Consider the following 23,528-nt stretch of genomic DNA (forward strand, 5'->3'; position numbering starts at 1 on the left):
ATGTTTTGCTATGAACATAAAGGGTGGGAGGGGTTTCCCCAGGACTTCCCTACAAAGTCCAATCAAATGGCCTGGTCGCCTCGTTCTCATCAAAAGAGAGACCAATGAGAAACAGATGGCGACACGGTGCTACGATCCGGAGAGGAAGGGGGTGACTGAGTGCAAGTGTAGGAGACCGTTAAAGTGAGTGGAATAGAGAGATGATTGTCAGGAGCAATGAATGGAGTGAAAATGAATGAATCGTCTGTGCAGAGGAGATAAAGATCCAACTGTGTGATAGTAACTGAGTGAATCTGAATGCAGTGAGGCTGAATTATCGTGTCTTTGATACACACTGCTTTGCAGGCTTTTTGTGTCTTTTCCACTACCAGCATTCACAGTTACATTCACAGGATGAGCTTGTGCACAGTGCATCTCCTTTCATTTCTGTTGTTCGCTTTTTTCCTCTCTTCTGACAAGATGAAGTTAGACAGTCTTCTGCCCTCTCTATGCCCTCCTCTCTCTCTCTCTCTGTCTGACTCGCTTCATGCAGAGGATAACACATTGTAGTTGGCCACAGGGTCAAGGATAGATTAACTTTCCCCTAGATCTCCTGCCTACATTCTTTCACTGAGTCCGGGGCAGCAGCTATCCAGCATTGATAACCCTCTGGCCCTTTCTTTCCCCTTCTCTCTTCTGCTGTGTAACCCCCCTCCTCCTCATCCACCACCACCACCACCACCATCCCTCCCTCGGACTGGCAAAACGCCAGGGGAGAGTCTTCCTGCCAGCGTGGCACTGCTGACTCCATCTTTTCCTCTCTGCCTCTTCATTTCCTTCTTGCTCTATTGTGCTCTCTTCCAATCACTTATTCCTCTCCAAGCTCTCTAGATCAGCGAGCTTGATTTGCTCCATCTCCTGCTGTATTTGTCTGTGTGCACTCTGGGTTAGATTGGTTATGTGCATGGCTGATGCTGGAAATACCTACTGTAGAGCTTTGTAGAAACGGGAGTACTAACTTTAGACTTTTTGACAGACCAGTCATCGCAGCTTAAAGCAAAGAGCAGGAGGTAATACAGGGAAGTATCTTCCCTACCTTCTTTACCTAGTCTGTTCACAGCATGTTTGTTTCTTAATTAATCACTATTGTTCTCACCTTATTAGCGCACATGTGCACCTTTGAATTTTTATTTATTTTCTAAAGCAGTTGTCATTGATCTTACACCATCTATTAAAGCAAATAAATTACATTTAGGAACCCAGGTTGCATGAAGTAGTGTGAAGTTCCATTTCTCAACACCTTTTTTTGGTGTGAGAAACAGAGAGAAACACTCACTGTGTCTCAGACATCTTTTCCAGCAGGATCTCGGCTACACACTTCTCCTTCATCTCCATTGGGACACGGTCTGTGTGATGGTGGTTGTCCACGTCGACCAGCTCAGCCTCATTGGGTGTCATACCCATCATCCTCTTCTGCCTATCCATGCCAAACCAGAGGTTTGGTACATTTGCCAAAAACAATATTTTCCAAACTTAAGCAAATGCATAATATAGATAATAAGGCTTGTTACTGTAAACGCATAATATTTGAATAAGCATATTTTACCATAGCTAAAATTGAGCTATTTAACAGTGGGCTGTGCATTTCTAACATCTACTGACACACACACACACACACACAGTGTGACAGTGTTATTTAAATACCTATCAGTCTAGAAAAGCTTATTTGCATCCTTGCTCGTAAATGTAACGCACACATTTTAATTTCTGTGCATTCAAATCAAATCTAAGCAGCCTCCAGCTGAAATGTTTATCTGTCCAGGTTAAAAGACTCCCTTCAGCTACTGTAAGCATTAACATGACAAAGTGCAAAGTGTAAATATAAAAGCCTTTTCATTGCACAAAGCAGTAATTATACCTATTTTGCAATTAAAGCTAACGACAACCGTTGGTCCTTAAGTCCTGTGACAAATACTGTGAAATTAAAAATAAAATGAATGGGATTGTAAAAAAGATAAATAAAAAAGTTACATATATGTAAAAAAGGGCATCTCACCTGAAATCCTCCAGCTGTTTGGCAACTTCAGGAGCCAGCATGCTCTGAATGTCCTTAGCATGTTGCCTTATGTTTTCCTCAGAGAGACCATCTAGACGTGTTCGGTCTTAGAAAAGGTGGAAAGGGGAAGTTAGAGAGTAAGAACTATTGTGACATATGTATGTATACAGCAAAAATGTAATGGCTGGTAATAAGTTAGGTACAGGAAAATAACTTACCCAAACCGGATATTTGAGGTGCCACTCTTAATATCTGTATTATAGAGCAAAAAAACAAACAAAAAGACAGAATTAAATACACACACACATATATATACATATACATATACATATATATATATATATATATATATATATATATATATATATATATATATATATACATACATATATATATATATACATATATATACATATATATAAATGTCACACATAAGATGCAAGAGCTTCATATCTAAGAAGCTCTTGCATTAACAAAACACTGGTGCTTACTTTGATTTGATCAAGTGAAGGGATGCACTAGCTACATATAACCACAAGATGTCAGATTAACACTAGAAATAACAACCAGTGGGAAAATAAATCTTCCATATGGGAGATGCAGTACATAGTTATGCTATTGACAAAATAACCACATGGGCCAACTGTAAGTCAGTGGGCTTGCAAGAAAAAAAAAAAAGCAGACAGAAGGAGATGAGTCTTCTTGAAGGGCTTTCCCACGATCCTGACAGGAAGCTGTGCGGTGTGACAGACAGGGAGAAAGTACAGCACAAGCCAACTGAGCTGACAGACAGAGACGTACAGCCCATGAGCTTTAAGGGAGACATATAACAGAGAAGTGACAGAAACCAAGTGGGCAACGAGAAGTGAGAGAAAAGGACACACAAGGTGATCCAGAGAGTGCCAACACACAGCCATGCACTTGCAAACAAATATTACACAAAGTTGTCCTCCCAAGCCTAGCTTATAAAAATATTATTTCCCTATTAATACAACTGCTGGCTAACTGCAAGCTGCTGTATCTAATGATTCTTATATAATACATAAAAAGCTCTGAAACACTAAGTAAGAGACGTTTGTCAGACAAACAAAGATTGCACTGAGCCACAAAAATAGTTTAAAGGGAGACTAAATCAAAAAGTCGAATCCTTTTAGGACTACTGGACATGTTCCAAAGCACAAAACCATGAAAACATAAACTTGATTAGATATAGCATCTGCAACATCTGCTGAGGTAATCACTCTGAAAATGAGTCCAAACATTGCAGCCGAGCTTTTACATTTACAAAAAGTTGAACGCAGCACAAAAAGGAGATATGACTTTCTGCCTTCATTAAATACAATGCAGAGCAGAAAAGACCTAATAAAGCAGAATGTGATACTATAAGGCCACCAGACTTTACTTCCTTTAAGCAGCGGTTAGAACATACTGATGGCTCTGTGAGGTAATATATAAGCCAAATATACAGTTTTGGGGAAGCTACTTTGAAAACGTCCTGTAGCTTTGTAAGTTACTAATTACTATTACTACTAAACAACGGACCTGTGTTTGTACTTGTCAGAGCAGAATCTCTTGTTTGTACAACAGCAGCAGTCTCAAAAATTTCCTTTTGTGGCCCAAAATTGTAGTTTCAGTATTTTACTAACCAAGAAAGTGGCAAAAATAAAGTTAATCAACTATTTGAATTACAGTGTAAGTATGAATGTAGTAAAGTTCTGGGCAAACTATAGAAACATTAAGCTAAACTGTTAATTTTATTATATGTAGTTCACTACACCACAGCATTGCAATACAGAGATGACTTTCATAAATGTAGGCTAGATAAGCTTCATAGAAATTATCAGTGTGACGTGTGGAACATTGTTTGCACACCCTACACCAGTTTCACTCACTAACAGAATTATTTTTATTCCACCTTAATAAAAATAATTGTGGATGGACGTCAATTTATACTCACTAATGTTAATTATTTTGTAGGAATTGGGTTGCTCATTTTTTCTTAATGCAACATTAAATCTGACAGCAAATACAGTTTGCTACGTACTGCGCCCTTCTCCAAGAAGGTGTTGTAGAACTCCACAAACTGCTTCTTCGTCTCTTTGGCATTGAGGGTCCTGAAGAGGTCAGCATGGAGGTAACACAGCTGGGAGAGTTGAGACAGACAGAGGATATGTGAGTGTTGATGAATGTGAGCCGACTGTAATGTCCAGATAGACATAATTGAACACATAACTCAATATTAATAATTTATTAAACAAGCGTTTCTGTAAACACTATATGCTGCTAAGAAGACAGACAACAAGGGAGAGGCAGGGAGGGTGTCATGGCTGTGCAAGGTGCAACAGTACCTGGGTGGGTCACAGTGTCTGCATGCAGGACAAAAGGGAAAGGACAGACATGCTTTCACACCAGTTAGGTTTGCACAATAAACCATAAATTGCTAGAGAGATTTTGTTACATGTTTAAAAAAGGTTCTATGTTGGTTCTTTTTTCGTTATCACCAAATCAAGCACTTTGTATTTACAGGTCAATGTTCTGTAAATTCTCTGACGGCTCATCAGTATTTGTTTTGAGCACGCTGTGATCATCTTTTCGTTCCACTCTTGGGTGGCTGCAGGCAACGTTTTATTACTGCACAGTAATAAAGAGTAATGTGACAATTTCAAGATAAGTAGTCTACTGTAGTTTAAAGTGTGACTTCTTTAGATGACATCTGGTCCCTAAACCTTACAGCATAGCTTTTCAGCTCAGGGTGGTGGCAGCAGCCTCACTCCCAACATAGAAAAACAGTTGAACATGGAACTAATAGTTCATACTTCATGTTTACTTAAATACAAATAGACAGATTTTAAAAAGCCCTCCCCTACCTGATACATAAAACTGAAACATTTCTACCCATGGCAGAGTGCATCGAATGTCTTCTGCCTGGCTTAGTTTTGTTGCTTGCTTCGTACCTCACTTAAAAGCATCTGCCAAAGGACTAAATGTAAATGTTTGACAGTGTGTGTGTAACCTGTCTGACAGCTCAACTTGTTTACCCTGAAGTGTATCAGTGGAGCTGCTCCACATCTCAGTTTGTTCACTTAATGTTGTCAATAGTATTAAAGACTTTCAACTCAACAAAAATAAAACCCAGGATGTAATAATTAAAATACTGAGGTGTAACATTTTTTTATTCTGGTTCAAAAGTGTTTCATGTATTTTTAGATTAATATTTAGTTTTTAATATGTAACATCTACATATCAGCTAAACTATTACATTCCCTTTATTTGATTTCTAATTATTGTTGTCAACAAGCCCCACTTCTTGGATCGTTCATTCACATGAATGCACCTCGCTCCACCAGGTGTGGCAGTTTGGATGACGGGGGTGGAATTAGTTAGTTTTCTTTTTGTATTTTGTTTTGCTTCCAGCTGTAGTAATATTAAGTCTAACCTAAACAAAAAAAATCATCCATCCAATGGCTATACTGTTAATCTTGTAGGAGCTTAAGGCAGTGCACACCTACACAGATAAACTAAAAGAAAGACAATCAAACACTTGGATAACAGGAGTTGTAGTTCTCACCAGAGGAGCAGGGTCAAACTGTAGAAAGACATGTTGCATGAAGACCAGCAAGTGGGTCGGCCGGTCCCTCAACATATCTACATGGCTAAAGTGTTTGCACTGGTCATCTGCCACCTGAGGGAGGCAGACGGAGAAGGAGACAATGTGAGACAACAGGCAAAGATGAGAGAGACAATAATGATGGAGAAAAAATAGGTTGAGATATAATATCAAAATTCAGCTGCCATGTTACAATGTTTTATTCACTCACATCAATCAAATCATTCTCGAAATCCTCATCCTCAGCCCCGATGATGCTCATGGCTGGGTTAGAGCACTAAGCCCCAAAACTCCCTGCTATAGAAAGAGAAGGGGAGAAGGAGGGAGAGAGGGAGAAGGCAGGACAATTAGCAAACATTACTTTGAACTGGTGAGCTATCTCTTTGACGTCCTGAGACCCTGCTGAGCAGAGCCAGACATAAAACCAGATCAGGGTTTGGACACTGTGAACTTTCCCAGTGAAGAATAACAACAAACGGAAAGAGGAAAATAGCCCAGCATCTAAACCCGCCTCCCAGAGAGAGAGACAGCTGTGTCCCAGTAGTTATGGTCCCTGAAGTAAGTAGGAAGACAAGAGTGGTAAAGAAATATAAAGCATCAGGTACAGGTGAAGCAAAATACAGAAGTGACCTGCTTTTCTTTTTCTAGCATTTTATTTAAAAATAATTGGAACTATAATACAATAAATAAATCATTACTTGTGTTTATTAAAGCTTATTCTCTTCTGAAAAAAAAATATAATGAGCAATGGGACACTGATAATTAATAGTAATGAGCTGATAATCAAGCAATTAACTGAACAATTTGGAGTATTTTATCACATAAGTGTCCTCTGTGTAACACTGATCTCCTCTTCCCCCAGGCCACACTAATGCATTGAGGTTATAAGTGTTGAACTCAGGAGAATAAATGATTCAATGAGTGCCATGCATTGCAAGTTCTCTTTAAAGCTTGCCTACGGAGATTTGGTTTAGTAATACACTCGGAGGAAAACATGTCTCTTCAGGTCTAAAAATGTAACTCAACTGATCTGAAATTAGTTCATGCCAATTCTTGCTTTTAAAATCCATGAATGGGAAAAAAATCTGCATCGGAATGGGTGACCAACTTAACCCCCACCCTTCACACGCCACGCCATTTCCCTTGCACACCCAAAACACACAAACAACACACAGTCCTTGTATTCAGACCTCTGAAGGCCACAGACCTGGAGCCGCCACCAGGGAACACCCAAACACACATTCAGAAAGCCTGGAGCGACACCGTACAACATTTACCATTGTCCACAGTCGGCTGAGTACAGAGAGTAAGAACAGAGCTGAAGAGGTGTAGGATAAGGAAAAGTGTGACTAATAGTCCATATAGCAAAATATATATCTAGTAACTCAAATTAAAACAGTTCAATAAGAAATCTAAATTATTCTGAAGAATTAATAACAGGTCAACCTTTTTCATTCATAAACATGGACAGAAGCTGCAGCATCAATAAAAACGGTTTGTGCATTCACACCATATGGCTAATTATACATATAAGGAAATGTGCGATTATGAAAATAATTATTTATACCTAATAAATACGAACTGAAAAATCACTTGTGGTCACAGTTTCTAAGGAACTGTGACTTTGTGCACAACCACTATTTGACTAATGCACAGTGCACAGCTTATGTGGACAGTCGCAGGCAGCAGGGCTGAAAAATGGTTTAAGATGAATTCTTGCAGAAACGCAGCGAAACAAAGTTGTTAGTTGAGAGCGAGAGAAAGAGAGAGTGAAACACACAGACGGACAGACAGACAGAGAGAATGTGTTCATTCATGGCCATTTCCAATGGGCTGTGGGTTGAGAAAGGCCAGTGTTAAGGCAACATGCGTAGGAGGGGTTAGCTAAACAGAGAGATGCAGGCCTGTCAGGGCCACGAACGCAAATGTGCACAGAAATACACACTCGCAGACAAGCATTACCTCTTTGTCATGCACACGCACACACACTTTGGCAGTTTCACACAGACTAGTCATGGAGCTAGGTGTGTGTGAAACTGCCAAAGCCACCTTACCAAGACAAAGCTGTTGTTTCACCATGACAACAACAGCTACAACTGACTAATCCTGCATAAGCAGATCTAACTATTTCCTGGTTGGAAGATAAGATGTTTTCAGTATCACTGCTTGAAACCAAAACTTTAACTCCGTTCCTGTACACAACAGGAGGCCTGAATGCAACCCTACACAGCTTTGTGTGCTTATAATTACTTCATTAAGTTAACATCAGGTTGTGACTATATCATAACTAGATAAAGTTAGTACTGAGAGATTAATTCATTCGTTATTGATCCTACATGGCAATAAGCTGAGAGAATCCAAATCTTAATTCAGATTTGAATAAAAACTCTCTCACACACACACACACACAAACAAAGAAAATGAGAAACTCCAGAAACTGCATTTTCAGTGTCATACTAAAATCTTCGGACATGAGTTGCAATAATATTTTTAGTGTTTTCAATGCCAACTTAGCCCAAATATAAAATATTGGGTTTGCAAAAAAAGCTAAATCTGAATGCTGTATGAGGGTGAAGTAATAGTTTTGTTCATTACTGATAAATATGACGTTATCCTTTAACACTAGCTGGGGTAATAATGGATCTTATTTTGTCTGACCACTAGACCAAAATCCCCAAATATTTAATTCCAACAGTAAATTATTTCATTTTAAATCCAGGACTCTGGAGCCATTAAATGTTTGGATTTTTAGCTTGAAAAGAAATTTGAACATATTTAAAACAGTCACAGATGAAATTGTTTTGTCAACTAATCTAAGTTGTTTTAAAGGTGAATAGAGTGACGCCGAATATATCAAACCTAAGATTTCAGTTAAGATGAAAACTCACAAGATGCCTGTAAAGCCATGAGGAAAGCCAATTCTTACAAAACATTGTTGATACAATGCTGTACTAGTCATCACAACATTTCAGCCTCCTCATTACCAGAGATGCTGAAGTCAATCTCTTGTTATTGTTATGTCTCTGTTGATATTGGAGTAACCGTAATACATGTTCATACACTGAGGGATAAATTGAAGCAGTCAGGCAGAAGCTAATTGCAGTTATTCTGAGGTAAGCAGGGAAAGTCAACTCTGCTGTGAATGTTAAGAGCACAGAATTACAGCAGGGGCAGGGGCAGGAGCAGCAGCCTCCTCTGCCCGAAGGAGCCAAGAGGTGCATTCCAGCATATGGCACAGTTCAGACAACAGATGGAGACAGTCTGAGAGTTTCAACAATAACCAGACCCTCTTCCCCTCACCTCCATTAGCACATGATAGCTGGCACAAGCTCCATTTTGTGAGGGTCTTTCATGGCTGATGCAGACGTGGTAAAGAAAAGACCATAAGAGTACAGCATTTGAACCAAGCGTCCCAGAGCCGCAGAGATCATCTCTGGTGCTCCTGAAAGTCGGCAGCTGCCCCCCACCCGGTCCTCGCCTCCCTCCAGTCACATTCCAAGTGTCAGGTGGCATCAATCTAATGATAGCCATCAAGCGTACGTGCCTTTGCGTGTGTGTGTGTGTGTGTGGGTTAAGACAGAGCACGTATGTGGGAGGGGGTTATTACTATGGGACTGTGGGGAGCTGCTGGTGAACGCCTGTGTGTGTCTGTGACAACTGGTCCTTACAACAGCATTTTTCTCCATCCCTGTCCACGCTGAGGTCTAACACTGCACACTGGGATTTGTAAAAACAGCACCTGTCACATTATTCTGATAAAGTAGCGACACAGTTCAGCATTTCACACTTGCACTTAGCTAAGAGGTTGCACGCTTCAGCATAATAATGACTATGTCACTGTTACATCATCTCTTATGCAAACTCTCTCTGTTAACTGTTAACACAATCATCTGTTTCAGTGAAGTCAGTCTGATTGAGAAAAGGTGAACCTGCCCCTGAAGTGGTCATGTTAGACATCATCATCATCATATCAGTGAACAGTAAGTTACATTTGATGAAGCTGGACCAAGATAAAATAAATAAATAACAAGGCTCTCTACACATGATCTCACGGTCTGAGCTGTACTCGCTGCTGAATGGATCGGAGTCAGTGCTGAGAGCCACTTGTTTAAAGAGCAAGTGTCAATAAGCAGAGTGACGTCTCTAACGCCACCATGTTGTTTTGGTTTAACTTCTCATTTTGCAGCACTGACACACTGTGACATTACAGGATGGATGTAGATACAGGTGCAATGCAGCAGAGGTCAGACTACGATTATCAATGTTAGAGAAATCTACTGGTCATGATTTTAATTCAAAAATTATAGTTACTTGAATTCCAGTAACAGTGTTGAGGTGTAAAATTCAAATGGTGTGTCACACTGTCACTGGTCTCTACAAATGAAAACAATGCCTAAAGTCAGTCAGTGTGATTCTGCTGATGTCCATTCAAACGACAGTGAGAAACTAAACCGAGGGAGAAATAACGCTCAGCATGCATCTTCCAGTGCGGAACAACTAGAGCTTCAGTTCTTCACAATCACTCCACAGATTCCTCTATTGTATAAGCACGGGTCATGGTTCTCTTCTCAGACTTGGTCACAATAGGCTGTGTCCTGTCTTCTATATGTTATGAGGTCACTGTCCAAAATTAGTCCAGCAGCTAATGGTTATAGCTTGTTGTTTTTGTACTGCTGTTTATCTGGCTCTCTCATCAGGCCACAGCCTCATTAGCGGTGACTGGGGGATTCCTACCAGCACCACAACTCCTCCACTCCTCTAGAAGCTGCTCCCTGAGGTGCCGGAGAAGAGAAAGAAAAAAAAAATGGGAGAGTGGGTAAAGTGGCAAATGGAGAGTCACATAGACAGGAAGTGGGTGTAATTTCCTCAGGAAGCTATCAAAGCCATTTCCTGTGTGGACTATCAGATGAAAAGAGAGCGAGCGAAGACAGAGAAGAAAGAAAGCGAGACTTAAGAGATGGAAAGAAAGACAGTGAGAAAAGGTAGCCCATAATAGGAGCCCATAAGGGTCTCTGTAGGAAACCTGACAGAAAAATAAACTGCATCAAGAAAAGCCCCTGTGTCATGCATCTCTAAATTCACATGGGAACTAGAAAACAAAGTTACAAAGGAAAGGAAAATCCTAAACGTCTTTAAATTCCTATAAAATATAAATGTAGCTTAACATGTCTTTCTATAGAATCATAAAAGCTCCAAATGTTTTATTAACCAATTTATTTCTTAGTACATTCCCTTTTCCAAAACTACACTGCAATCAGCCCCAACATTAAATGGACATTGCCCAGTGCCCTAGAACAAATGTCTGAGTAATGCCCGATTAAGCCCATGTGCAAATACTGCAGGTATCTGTCTGGAGGATTCACAGTGACTGAGGGGGCATTCCTTTTGGTGCATCTGCTCAGTACAGCACCAGAAAGTATTGGAAATATTTATTGGTGTTGTGTCACGCTTATGTCTTCCAGGAAAGCGCGGATATATACATAAGGCATTGTTTCAAATCATGCAACTGAAGCAAGTTAATGTGCCGTAAACAAAACACCTTGACTTCTGCAGTATTGTTTTTGTCTCAATTCATGCCACCTGCACACTCTTCCCAGGGACCACCCCTAGAAACCAAGTAGACAATTTCCCCCAACTGAGAACATGGCTGACATGAACAATCTCCTGTTGTTTGCCACGTGTGAAACAGCAGCTCTGGACAATGTGCAGATCTCACTGTTCAGACACTGTGCTGAGTCCATATGTAAATCCATAAGCATCTAGGCCTTCTTCATGACTGATACACATGACTGTGGCTGCAAGCAATTGCCTGTATGAACCCTTCCACAGACTAAACTGAGAAAAAAAAAACTAACAAGGGGCCTAGCGGGAAGGAAGGAGGAGGAGGAGGAGGAGGAGGTGGAGTGTGGAGAAGAAATTAAAAGAGTGAGCACACTACAGCAGGAAATGAACAACTACACAGCAACATCAGGAAAAAGAAAAAATGGGCAATGGAAACATAAGTTTGAGAAACTCTGGAAAATCTAACAAGCACATAAGCAACCAGAAATGTGTTAGCACAGAACAACACCCAAAAGCTTACAACCTATGTACCTGCTCCCCCCCACCCAAAAAAAATCACAACATACACAAGGTGCTTCCAACCTTGACCAAACTATTTTGGCTGCAGCTGTGAGCTGACACCTCAGGGAAAACAAGCTCAAAGGCTTCTCGAACTAGAGAGCACATGTGCGTTGTGTATGCATGTCTATATATCTAACATGTAGCATGTTAGACCACACAGAAAAGGTTAGATAAATGTAAGGTACATACATACAGTAGGTGCACAAATCAATGTAAGCTTAAGCTTCACATACAGAAAGTGTGTGTGTGCATGTTTATACAGTTACAGGGTGGCAGCTGGGTTTGAGCTGGACCTGAGGTGCAAAATGCCAAAGTTAACTCAGTGTAATAAAGGAAAGGCTATAGGCCATGTGTTTTTACACCACTGGAGACAAATATAAACATGAGCTTTAGTTGTTACGTGCACAAACAATATGTATGATGAAATGCAGGATAACATACTCCTCGGGGTGTGCTAAAAGGCCTGTGTGCAATCAATAGTAATAAGAAGAAAAATAAGAAATAAATGAATGCTACAGTATGTACGTTTCATTGTAATGAGAAATATTTATATCAATAATGAACAGATATGTGTTCCTAAAAAAATCCTAAAAAAGAAAATGACTTAAACATGATGCTGAATTCTGCAGCTTTACAATGATATCATCCATCAGCAGTTTCTCCATTTCTTTGAATTGTTTATTTTGAGTTAATGTGGAGGAGTGTCAGACATCCTACTTGAATTGAAGTTGTGTCATAACTTCTTTCTTGTCTTTCTTGAAATAAAGTCCAGTTGCCAGACAGGCTCACCTGTATGACTGAGAAGCTCCACTGACACATCCCGGTTAAATGTCTTTCACCCTTATTATTCCCCTTTCTGTGTATACACCGGGTCTGAAGAACCTTATGTGTTTATATCTGTAAGTAAAGCAGCTCCACTATTTTTGGAGGAGACTGTGGTACAACATAATTGTGGAGCCTTTGTGAGCCCAGGTCAGAGCATATGATAAGGTTGGCTCCAAGTAGCAAACACACACAGTTCAAAACTAACACTGAGCTAGATAGCTGACTTAATGTTACTGAAATGTTGCCGGACAACTAAAGGAGTGTTACAGCATGAACATTAAACCCCACAGTAACACCATCATCTATGTGCAGCTGTTCAAATCCCCTTGGGGATCAATAAAGTAGTTAAACAAAAGAAATACATCAGAATCTTGTCTCCCTGACAACAATATTATTCCCAATAAAACTGTTGTCTTGTAATGTAGTTTCAGATGAGTCCTATCTGCGGAAACCAGTAATCAGTAATACACTTCCGTTAACAGACTGTGTCAAACCATTAACGACTTGAAGGATGGCCTTCTGGCTCTTCAGAGATCTCTCCTCACTCCTCAGAGCAGAAACAGGAGCTTTGGGACAGCCTTCAAGATGGAGGACAGGAATGACTTCAGGGTCAAGTGAAGAGTAATGAAAAATCAAATCAAAAATATTTGGGATGTACCCTATGAAAACAGCTGTATCATGTATATATAATGTAGCATGGGGAGCAGCTTTCTATAGTGTAAGAAAAAAACTTAATGATGTTTTGGGGTTTTGGATCTGTCTCGAGACTTTAAAGCGAAAAGTGTAGGATCCAGTACATCAACATGTGCTGCTTCACTGTTGATATTTTTTTAAATGGGTCCCCTGTCAATATAGTTATTAAAAGTGCACCAATACAATCACTTCATTATCTTTTTAAAGGAAACAGATAAACCTAAAAGATAACACTCGCATCTCAAATTACTCTTCAAATACAATCTAGATTAAAGATAAGACTCGTCAATTCACAGACATGTAGAGACAACATTTCAAGATAACAAGCGAATGTGTATGTGTTAGTAGAACAAGGTAAAAGGGCAACAGAACAGTGGTCTGAATGTAACAGAGGGCAAAGTTATCCCAGAAATCTCGTCACTGCACTGACAGTAAGCAAACAGCAGAGGAGGGGGCACACTGTGAGATATTGCAAGTGTAGCAGCACAGAGAGTGTACACAAGGGAAATGATGTATGCATGAGACAGGGAGTGGAGTGTGTGTGGTTGAAGTGTAAAGATTTTACACTGTGAAACATCTCGTCTTTTTCACCACCACATCCTTCTTCCTCTTTTGTCTTCCACCCTTTAGTTCTGTGCGTTTCTTCTCTGTAAAAGCTTCTTTCTAAACCTCCCTCTTCTCCTCCACCTTGAGCCCTGAGCCTAAAAGAAAGCAGCCTCCAGGACAGCCAGCGCATTCATAGCCAGCAGACAAGGGCCAATTATGCAATTTAACAATCATTACGTAGTAGCTAAAATAAGATTATGGCCAATAACACCAGGAGAACATAGACACGTCTTTTTATGGCTTCACAGGATTCTACCTTACATGTTATTATTTCAGCTACAATTCTAACAGATTGAACACAGTTGAGTATATAACGGCTGCAGCAAATCACTGACCTTCTCTTGACATGATTTCAGTCGAATAGACTTTCTCTCATCCCCCAAAGAGATCCCAAAAGGTATCAGGAATAACAAGCTACTGCTGAACATCCTCCCTTCTTCATACACACACAGCCTTACATTTTTCCAGGCCCAACACAACTCTTTATTTAACCTCAATTCTCCTCAGAGAGATAGTGCACTTCATTCTACTGCTCCGACAAACTACTACCCCCACCCCACCCAAACGCAGACCCTACATCCTCTCTCTCTAGTCATGTCCCCATATAGAGGTCATTAGTTCTATGGAAACATTTGATAGGCCGGGGCCAATCGACATTGGGCATGGATTGGCAGTTCACAGTGAACCTCCAGCTCGGCCTAACTGCTTCCATGTGTGAGTGTGTGTGTATGTGTGTGGAGATGGAGCAGTAATTACTAAGGCCAAACACAGAAACCTCTGATTAGCATTTGGGACGAGAACTGTTCATCATTCATTCACAAGTATGCCTGTGCGTTTGTGTGTCCAGAGTTCATCTGCAGCTGAATTTAAGATCATACCAAAAGAAGCAACAACATCCAAGGCTCATGCTAAATATTTTAGGAAAGAATTTAGCCTGCCCAGAATCAAAGCTTCTCAGACTAACATGGCCAAAAATGCCTCTGTACTTGCACAAAAGCAAAACCAAGCACCTTGGTTCACACTATTAACCTCATGCCAATGGTGTGCAATCCAGACATGCAACGTTCCCTCTCTCTCTCTCAGAGGATTGACCTATTAAGAAGGAATAATTCAATACTTAGTCAAGACAATTGTTTGTACTGATAATCTACGTGTTACCTCAAATTTAAATCCATATCTACAATGTAACAATGACTGTAATTCTGGTTAGCTAACAAGCAAATAAGGCCAACAACAGAACTAATAACTTCCATATTTGAGAGAGAGTCTACAGCCAAGCCAAGATTGCTCCACCATTTACCATTGTTCTTTCATAGAACTAGATGTTCTATGCACAATGACTAAATCAACGTAGGGCAGGTGTTACATAAAGAAACTTCTGCAAAACTTCTAGTGTACCCACACAGCTGCCTTTAACCAAACCGAAATCAAAGAACTCAACTTAGTTCTACGTTCACACTACCAAAGGCAAATCACTGGGCTCTAGAGAAGCTGTAGTTCTGGGGGTTTGTTGTGTTTAATATGATTATTTACATGCTATGCAATAAATGGTTTTGTTTAAAATACATTCATGTCTGGTAGTAAACTTTAACTCTGAACTTTAGGACTGACCTCCATCACAGCATATATGTATAATATTGAACTCTCCCCAGTCCTGTGGCTATGGCCCTGTTGTCTCTGTCGCATATTGAGCAACTACACCAGGTCCATTGACAATGAATGGCAGCTGTCGCCTTCATCATTAGAGCCATTAGGAAGTAACTCTCTTTACCAGCAACGGGTCATCCACTAATTCACTATGCTGAATCAGCTCAAAAGATGCAGACAGGGCTCTGACCAGTACCAACATGCAGGACAGATGCTCCCCGGGTGGTGAGTCACTAGTGAAATTTCAAACAGCTAGCCAACTAATGATGGGCTGATGCAGCAAAGCCAGTGATTTTGTCTTTGTAGTTCCAGACACTCAACTCAACCTCCATTTGGGTGCATTAAGATCATGATGACGATTTAAGTGATGTTATTAGAGACCAAGATTTATCAGATTTCATTTCATTTTTTTACGTGGGTAGTTGCTGCTTTTCTTACTCAATACGGAAGACATTCTCAAATGCTATAGACAAACAACTTCTCAATTATCTAATCAAACCACGATTAAATAACTCAGCGGTTGCAGCCAATGTACACGTACCAGTATCTGGCAGCGACTGCTTTCAAAATAGGCTCCATCTATCAGATGAGGTATTCAAATTGCTTTTGGTATGTCACATTAATATAATTCATTAATTATGGTATGTCCCACTGCACTTCACAGCAAAGTTTTTTAATAATCGACTTGCTCTTGCTGCTGAAGAAATGTAAGAGAGGGAAGATATTTGAAGAAACTGTGCACAAATATTTTTTGTTAATCAAAGGTCAAACAATAGAGGGTGTTGTATGTCGTACGGATATGCCCCAGATGAGTGATTTGAGACTGTATAAATAGTAAAGTAATGTGTGCTTATCTTCTTCAATAAGCAAATCAGCTCTGAAAGTAAAGATAATTTTCTTTATCGTGCAAACTGTCAATTATAATTAATAGTTTAGTTCATCGATAACATTCAATAAACAAGAAGAGTTGAATTTACTTTTTAAGATAATGAAAAGAGGAAATCTTTAGTTGTTGGTTTTGCATTTTATCAAAAGAAAATCTATATCTTAAAATTGTTTAAAAAATGTAATCATGTTACTAATTAGTTATGAAACTGTAGTTGAATTGCAGTCATTATCCTACATATGCCGGCATGTAGAAATATATTAGTTCTAACATACAGGCAGTAAACTCACTGGAGGACCTTTCACCCCACCATACCCCCCATCTCTCACTCCTCAAGAGTAAACATCATCTGTGGAGTCCGGTCTTGCTTTTTTCCACCCTGACCCCTCAAATGAAAGAGCTCATTCTCTGTTTCCTCTCCCTCTCTCGCTCACACAACATCAGCTTTCCAGCCATCCGTCTGACTCACACTTGTACAGATGGATGTAAGTCTTTCCATTTTCTGCCCTTTTTCAGAGTGTGTGGAACAAGCTGCTGCAGCCCAGATTGAACAAAGTCCTGTTATCATTAAGTGTTAGTGCACAAACACTCTCGGACAGATTGGCTGCATTCATTCTGGGCCCTGAAGGGGTCATTTGGTTGCGGACACACACACACAACTCTTGTATCTCACGCCCGCACGCACACACACACGCACACGCGTGCGCACACGCACACACACACACACACACACACACGCACACACACACACACAGTTCGAGCAGGGAGCCTTGTCTGGTTGACTCCTGTGTGTGAAACAGTGCTGACTGACGGCAGAGAGACGACACAGATTGGAGGTGAACACACTGAGCTCTTTGTGTCAAGAATAAATACCTGTGAACTGGATTCACTTTAAAAATCATTGTCCTGTCTGTGATCCAGTAACATATGGCTACTCAGCAGTGGCAATTTAACCCCTGAAAACAAAAGACAATGTTTTGTCTACATTAAAATGCATTGTCAGCTCCGTCCGGGGTCAGAATGAGTCATTATAAACTAGTGCTGTTGGATTCTCTTTGGGAAAACCTACATTAGCAACAGTGGGGATGGTTTTAAAGATGTGCGCATTTACCTGTCAGAGAGGGGTTTTCAGTTGCACTATGGGAATTGTAGTAGTTCCTGTTTTTGTAGCTTGACCCACATTATGGACTAAAAGGCTGGATACAACATTTACTTTGACTTTGACCTATCAGTTACTACCGTCTCTCACAATGTGATCTGCGCATAGCAGCAACGAGCAATATGGTTAAAATCATTTATCAACATATAGCTGATTCCATAGAGAATAATCTATTGTGTACATTTTAAGGTGAATAACATTTGTATTCATCTAACTTTGCAACTTTTGAGTGTTTATAATTAACTGTTTACATTTATGTACAATGACATGACGCCTGTCACAGATTACTTAAAATTACAATAATTAAGCGCCCAATATGTCAGTTTAAAGGTGACTCCTGTGTAAACCACTAAATGTCTATCATTCAGGGAGGAGTGAATGAGTGCAAAGAGGTTTGTGGCAGCCTTTCATGATATGATAGGACGCCGACACTGATGCAGCTATATGGAATTCAGCCATGAGTAATTTTAATATTTAGACCCTTTCCTACAAGAGTTTCTGAACTTAAGGCGACTTGGATTAAATACTGTGAAATAGAGCATTCAGTGATAATTTAATTTAAAAAACATTTACAGATAAAATAATTAGGTGCGATTATCTGAGACATACATTTATAACAAACTGGCAAAGAGATATGAAAGAAATGAAGTTAGAAGTGTCATGTTATGTTATAGATATATATACATATTAGGGCTCCAACAAACCTTGTTTTCAAGCAACCATTACACGACATAGTCCATTACACTAACCCATCTCAACTAACCTCTAGCCCTAACCCTAAAACCTAGCTGTAACACCAAAACCACTTTTTGAACTTGTGAGGACCAGCTAAAACGTCCTCACAAGAATAGTATCTGAACAGAATTTGTCCACCCATGGAAATAAAGACGCGCACACACCCACTGAGCTCATTCAGGAGGAATCAGTAGGTTTCTCTGCAGGGAGAAGAAGAGCAGCTCAGTCCGCTCTGTCTCTCATTATCTGCTGCCTGTGTGTCAATCCCACGGCAGCCAGAGAAGAATACCTGTGTTCCCTTTGAAGTCCAAGCCTGACTACACTAAATTATTAGTTTGCCTTCAACACAGCTTCAGGCCCTTAGGACAGCCCCTGGCTGTTACACTGTGGGTGCCATTACCTGTCATTCCAGTTCTTGGGTATCTCTCATAGTAGCTAACGACGACTGTTACACCTCACTGTAGCACCATCTGACTTTATTTTCCTAAGCACAGTGTATGTGGGTAAGTTTATGTAGGCCTATAACAATAGAGAAAGCAAAAGAGAGAAGCACAGCAACTAAACTTAAATAGCCAACATTCCTTTAAAAGGAAGAGAAGGTAGCCTTTGGGCTCCAGACAAGCCTCCACTTGTAAAAAACGTGGTGAGAGGGAGAGATGACAAGTGCAGTGCTCCTCAAGTCTAGCAGAGAGTAACAGGAAGTGGCAGGGCCTGCTACACATGGGGCCTCTGGGGTGCAACGGCTGGCTGGGAACACGTCACAGTCTCCAAAAACCGCCAGCTGCCATGCCCTTAACACACGTGATACCGTCTAATACTACCAATATAACCATCATTAGCATTCATTAGAATAATAGGTTTGCATAGACAGGGCTCTTGTTTGCAGAATAAAACCACAGTGGAGTTAAAAATTATACAGACACAAATAAGATAAGAAAAAAGGCTGTTTGAGGAGTGACTATTGAAAATGTGACCGCTTACAGGCAAGAACAACCTGTGCTACAGGGTAAATGCAGCCTCCTGTCTCAAGTTAACGAATGCAGTAAGGTAATGAAGCAGCAGCAGATGTACAGTAGTCGCAGTTTCCAGTGAGAGCTGGAAACTTTCGCCTGCTCTGCCCAGGGATTGTCCTCTGTTTCACAAGGCAAAATCATCATAGGTAATCAATTATATGCAGACACTAATTAATGAACACTGTCTGCACTGAAAACCCCCACTCCATACTGTCTGATCTGATGTGCGAGTGGTATAGACAGGGAGGAGGCAGAGAGGAAACCGGGAGGGAATGCACAGGGTGTCACACTGTGCAGCGAGGTTGTAGCCTCCTTTCATGCGCAAAAAAACAATGCTGATAAATAAATAGGAGGAAAACAAAGGGCTTGATTTAGCAATGATTACCTACATCTATAATTACACAACTAAGACTCTTTGCTACTAAAGGTCTGAGCTGAAAACAGCAAATAATGCAGCTGAACAGGGAGAAGACAAAATCATACTCTATATAAATATATGAGACAGCTGTGTTTCATCTTATGGGAAACAGCTACTGTCCTCCTGTGATCCAATTCAGAAAGAGACCTTTTCAAAGGTAGAATCCCAAATTACATTTGACAAGGTCACCGGCTATAAAGTATCCAGTGATTACCAACAACACAGAGATATTCCCTTTGAGAATATTCAAGTGATTTGTAGTTTGGACTCAGACCTTAACAGCTCCAGTAAAAAACCTGCAGGACTTCGCCAGAGAAAACACACCACCCCAACTGTTCTACCTGAAGTTGTTATAACCTCGCAACTACAACTTCCATGCGGCTGACACATAACTCAAGCTGCATTAAAGAGCTGAATTATGTTTTAATGCTACATCTGTGCACAGAAATGTGAAGTAAAATGTGTTAGAAGCTCGTTTTTCTCCCTGCAAACAAGGACGAGGTGTCGCGCACAGCACAGCATTCTTCTGTATGGACGCTACCGTCTGCTGCTCGGCCAGCGAGGGGGGGGGGAGGATTAAGCCATTTCTCTCGGTAAAACAAACATTCATAACGACTTTTAATACATCAGACAGAGTCACACATGCTTAAGCGTTTTATAATATACTTTGGCTTAGCTTTAAAATGGCGTACTCACCCGCAAATACAGAGAAAACGACAGTCGAAGCGTCTGATAGGTTTCCTGTTCGAAAGTTGCCGAGTGTCAGTGGGGAAAAAAAAAAAAAACATTGTACGCGGAAGTACACATCAAAAAAAAAAAAAAAAAAAAAAAGCACAAGGTGATCAGCAGCCCTCGATAAACAGGTTGACAGGAAGTAAACACTTCACCGTTTCACTGATTATGTATCAGATGATTCGCGAAACTGGAAACAATTTAGTTTCTTATTTGTGTTTTAATGGTCAAATGTTACAAAGTAACCCGTTGTTTCCGCACTGTGTTACACAATAAGACGTCCCCATCGCGCACTCACTGTGCTGCACTCAACATTAAGCCTTTCAGATGCACAACATTTACGTTTTATATGATTTGCGTCTTCTAAACACAGTTTAGCCTTCTGGGAACAGGTCGCTAAGATTTTCAGTTATTTGCCCTTTACGGAACTCTCTCTCTGTCCAACATTTGACTGATTGAATCTTTATTAGCCCATTCTTAGCCTGGTGCATACGCCTGATGTCTCCTCTATGTAATATTCAAAGATCCTGCAGCAAACAGAAAATATGTTCACTCGCTTATTTGCGCCTGAACAACCAGCATGTATTGTCTAAATGATGCATTATTTTACTTATCTTACTGTTCTGCTAACAACACAGTATGATGAAGCAGTTTTGAGGAGATTTCAGCTCTTTGAGCAACACAACGAAAAATCAGCATGTCGTGAAATCGAGCAGACTGTCCTCAGACTTTCTTTTTAATTATTATTATTTAATTAAACTTTACTGTTTGCTCATTGCCCGCTTTACCTCTGCTGTAGGTTTACTGCGCCACCCTGTGGACAATCACACAGACGCTGGGTTCTTACCATATGACAAGTGATCCTACACATTAGACTTATTTTACTATTTGATTTCAGTCTGAAATATGTAATCACACATAGCCTATTTTATGGTAAGTAAAACATAAACTTATCATGGCTTGTGACTTAATGCCACATAGTTTTGTTACAACAGTAATGTATGAATGAGGTTCAAATGTAATTTTCCTCAGCTTTCCAGAGCTTTAAGGACCTTTTGTTCATGTTGGCTTCAAACAAAGTCTGTTTGGCCATATTTATTTCTGTTTTATTTTGCTTTGCAGGCTTAACACACATTCACTCTCAATTACTCTACATTGAAGTCCAGGTATTTAGGACTAATGAACTCAAACCTCGGATACGTGTTTAGTTGTAATTATATAGTACTGTGGATAGTACAGGTCCTTTGGAGATAAAAGAGTATCCATATTGTTACATACTTGTTGATGTCTCACAGCTAAGATATGAACATTTTCTTTGGACAATTTTCAAATTGTCAGTGAAGGATTTACAGATGACAGAATGATAGTGCAGTTCTCTGTCTGTAGTAATTCACATATCTTGTGAACAAACGGCTAATTCTGGTTATAATTAACCTAATAAAGCACGTAAAAGTTTATAAAAATGCTGTATAAGTCTTTAGTATGATTATAGGACTACAGATTAGTACATTCAGGTTTGTACAGTTATTTAAAATTTAATACACAAATCCAGTTCATCGTCCTGCTTTTGATCATTCAAATAATGATTTTGTTCATCAGATTAGTTAAAATGTATTTAACAGAAATTATGAATCAATCTCAAGTTTAATTCCTCATTTCTTCACAGTGTAGACTTTTCCTTGAACAAGTGCAACTTATCTTATTATTTAGTGGCCCTGCATGTTTTCAGGTATGTACAAGGACTGCATCATTATGTGCAGTGCAGTTCTTTTTAGTATTAATTATGTTTCTGTAGGGAATATTAAGCAAGATTGATCAAATTCATGTTGGCAGATATCAACAGTCACATCTGAATCAAGTCCACATATACTAACTACAGAACATATGATGTGAACAAACAAAACTGTTGCAAATATTTAAATATACTTCATCACCAATCACTAATCAACACCTATTCTCTGTGATAATCAACTAAGTAGCTGAATATGTGATAAATTGTATTTCAAACATTATTGTAGAAATGTGACACCTTACCTCTTGTTGCTCGCTGTTACACGATGAATCAGTTCAACAAACGCAGTCAACAACAGTCGACTATCCAGAATAATGTTTATTGCTTTTGGAGATATTAATCTTTTTTCTTCTTTTTTGTAATTTCCATTGTTCCTCTTTACAGTAAAACAAAGAGAGATGACAGGTAAAACCACTGCACTGTCATTTTTGGATGTGTACACACACATACACACACAAAGGAAACAGTATTTACAGCTGTTAGTGGGTGTACTTCACATGGAGGTGACTGGAGGACTTTCCTGTAGCAACTCAACAAACATAGAGCTTTACATTAACTTTACAATAGAGCTTTCACAACTAATCTTTATACCGCCACTGTTTGACAAACCATAGGTTATAAAGGCTATGAAGCTGTACAATATGGTTTGGTGTTCACTCTGTGCTGAGAGACGGGGACGGGGAAAGGATGTTGGTCATTAGATGTGGGTAGAGCAAAGATAAACAGTTTTTGAAAATTTTTTTCCCCACTGTTTAATGTCCTCAAGCAAACCGAATTGCCCTGCTGCTGGCATGGAGAAAATGCATTGATTGAAAAATAATCAAAACACATTTTGGGGGCAGGATTTAAAAAAGAAAATGTAAAGACCAATATTATTCACATTTGACTAATTACAGTACAGTTACACAGGGTGAATGCTAACTATAAAAATAGTCTACCGGCATATTTTTAAACCCAAAGGGTTTGTACGTTTGGTATCTGGCAAAAATGACCAAAGGGCACAATTAACTGGGGTTGAGAAAATCAGAGATAATTCCCAGTGTGAACTCTGTCCTCATCATAGAAAAACATCTTCAGAGTGCAGATCTTCTGCCGTTAATAATTTAAACTTTGATACACCTAAGCGTATAATTTTTCCAACATGTTTAAATACAGAATTAAATCACAACAATACAGCTAAATCTTATCATAGCGAATATGAATTAAACATAATGTACACCATATTAAAATATATACACAGAAATATTCATACAAATT

The 23,528-nt window shown here is 39.7% G+C and overlaps 1 protein-coding gene across 5 annotated transcripts in view; it reads right to left on the bottom strand.

The window, feature by feature from the left end:
- arhgef1b (Rho guanine nucleotide exchange factor (GEF) 1b) overlaps nt 1–20,579 on the bottom strand; it is a 35,315-nt gene extending 14,736 nt beyond the window's left edge. For 4 of the 5 annotated variants that reach the window (XM_026370106.1, XM_026370107.1, XM_026370105.1 and 1 more), the window contains exons 1-7: nt 20,444–20,579; nt 5,854–5,939; nt 5,604–5,717; nt 4,080–4,178; nt 2,254–2,287; nt 2,036–2,141; nt 1,316–1,456 (exon numbers count right to left, since the gene is read on the bottom strand). In XM_026370106.1, the coding sequence (XP_026225891.1) occupies nt 1,316–1,456; nt 2,036–2,141; nt 2,254–2,287; nt 4,080–4,178; nt 5,604–5,717; nt 5,854–5,904 (545 nt within the window). In that variant the 5' untranslated portion in view covers nt 5,905–5,939; nt 20,444–20,579. The remainder of the gene's footprint in view (nt 1–1,315; nt 1,457–2,035; nt 2,142–2,253; nt 2,288–4,079; nt 4,179–5,603; nt 5,718–5,853; nt 5,940–20,443) is intronic. The other variant, XM_026370104.1, reaches the window with a different exon arrangement.
- Nucleotides 20,580–23,528: the final 2,949 nt, after the last annotated feature.

This window comes from Anabas testudineus, chromosome 16, assembly GCF_900324465.2.
Source record: "Anabas testudineus chromosome 16, fAnaTes1.2, whole genome shotgun sequence".
Taxonomy (NCBI): Eukaryota; Metazoa; Chordata; class Actinopteri; order Anabantiformes; family Anabantidae; genus Anabas; species Anabas testudineus.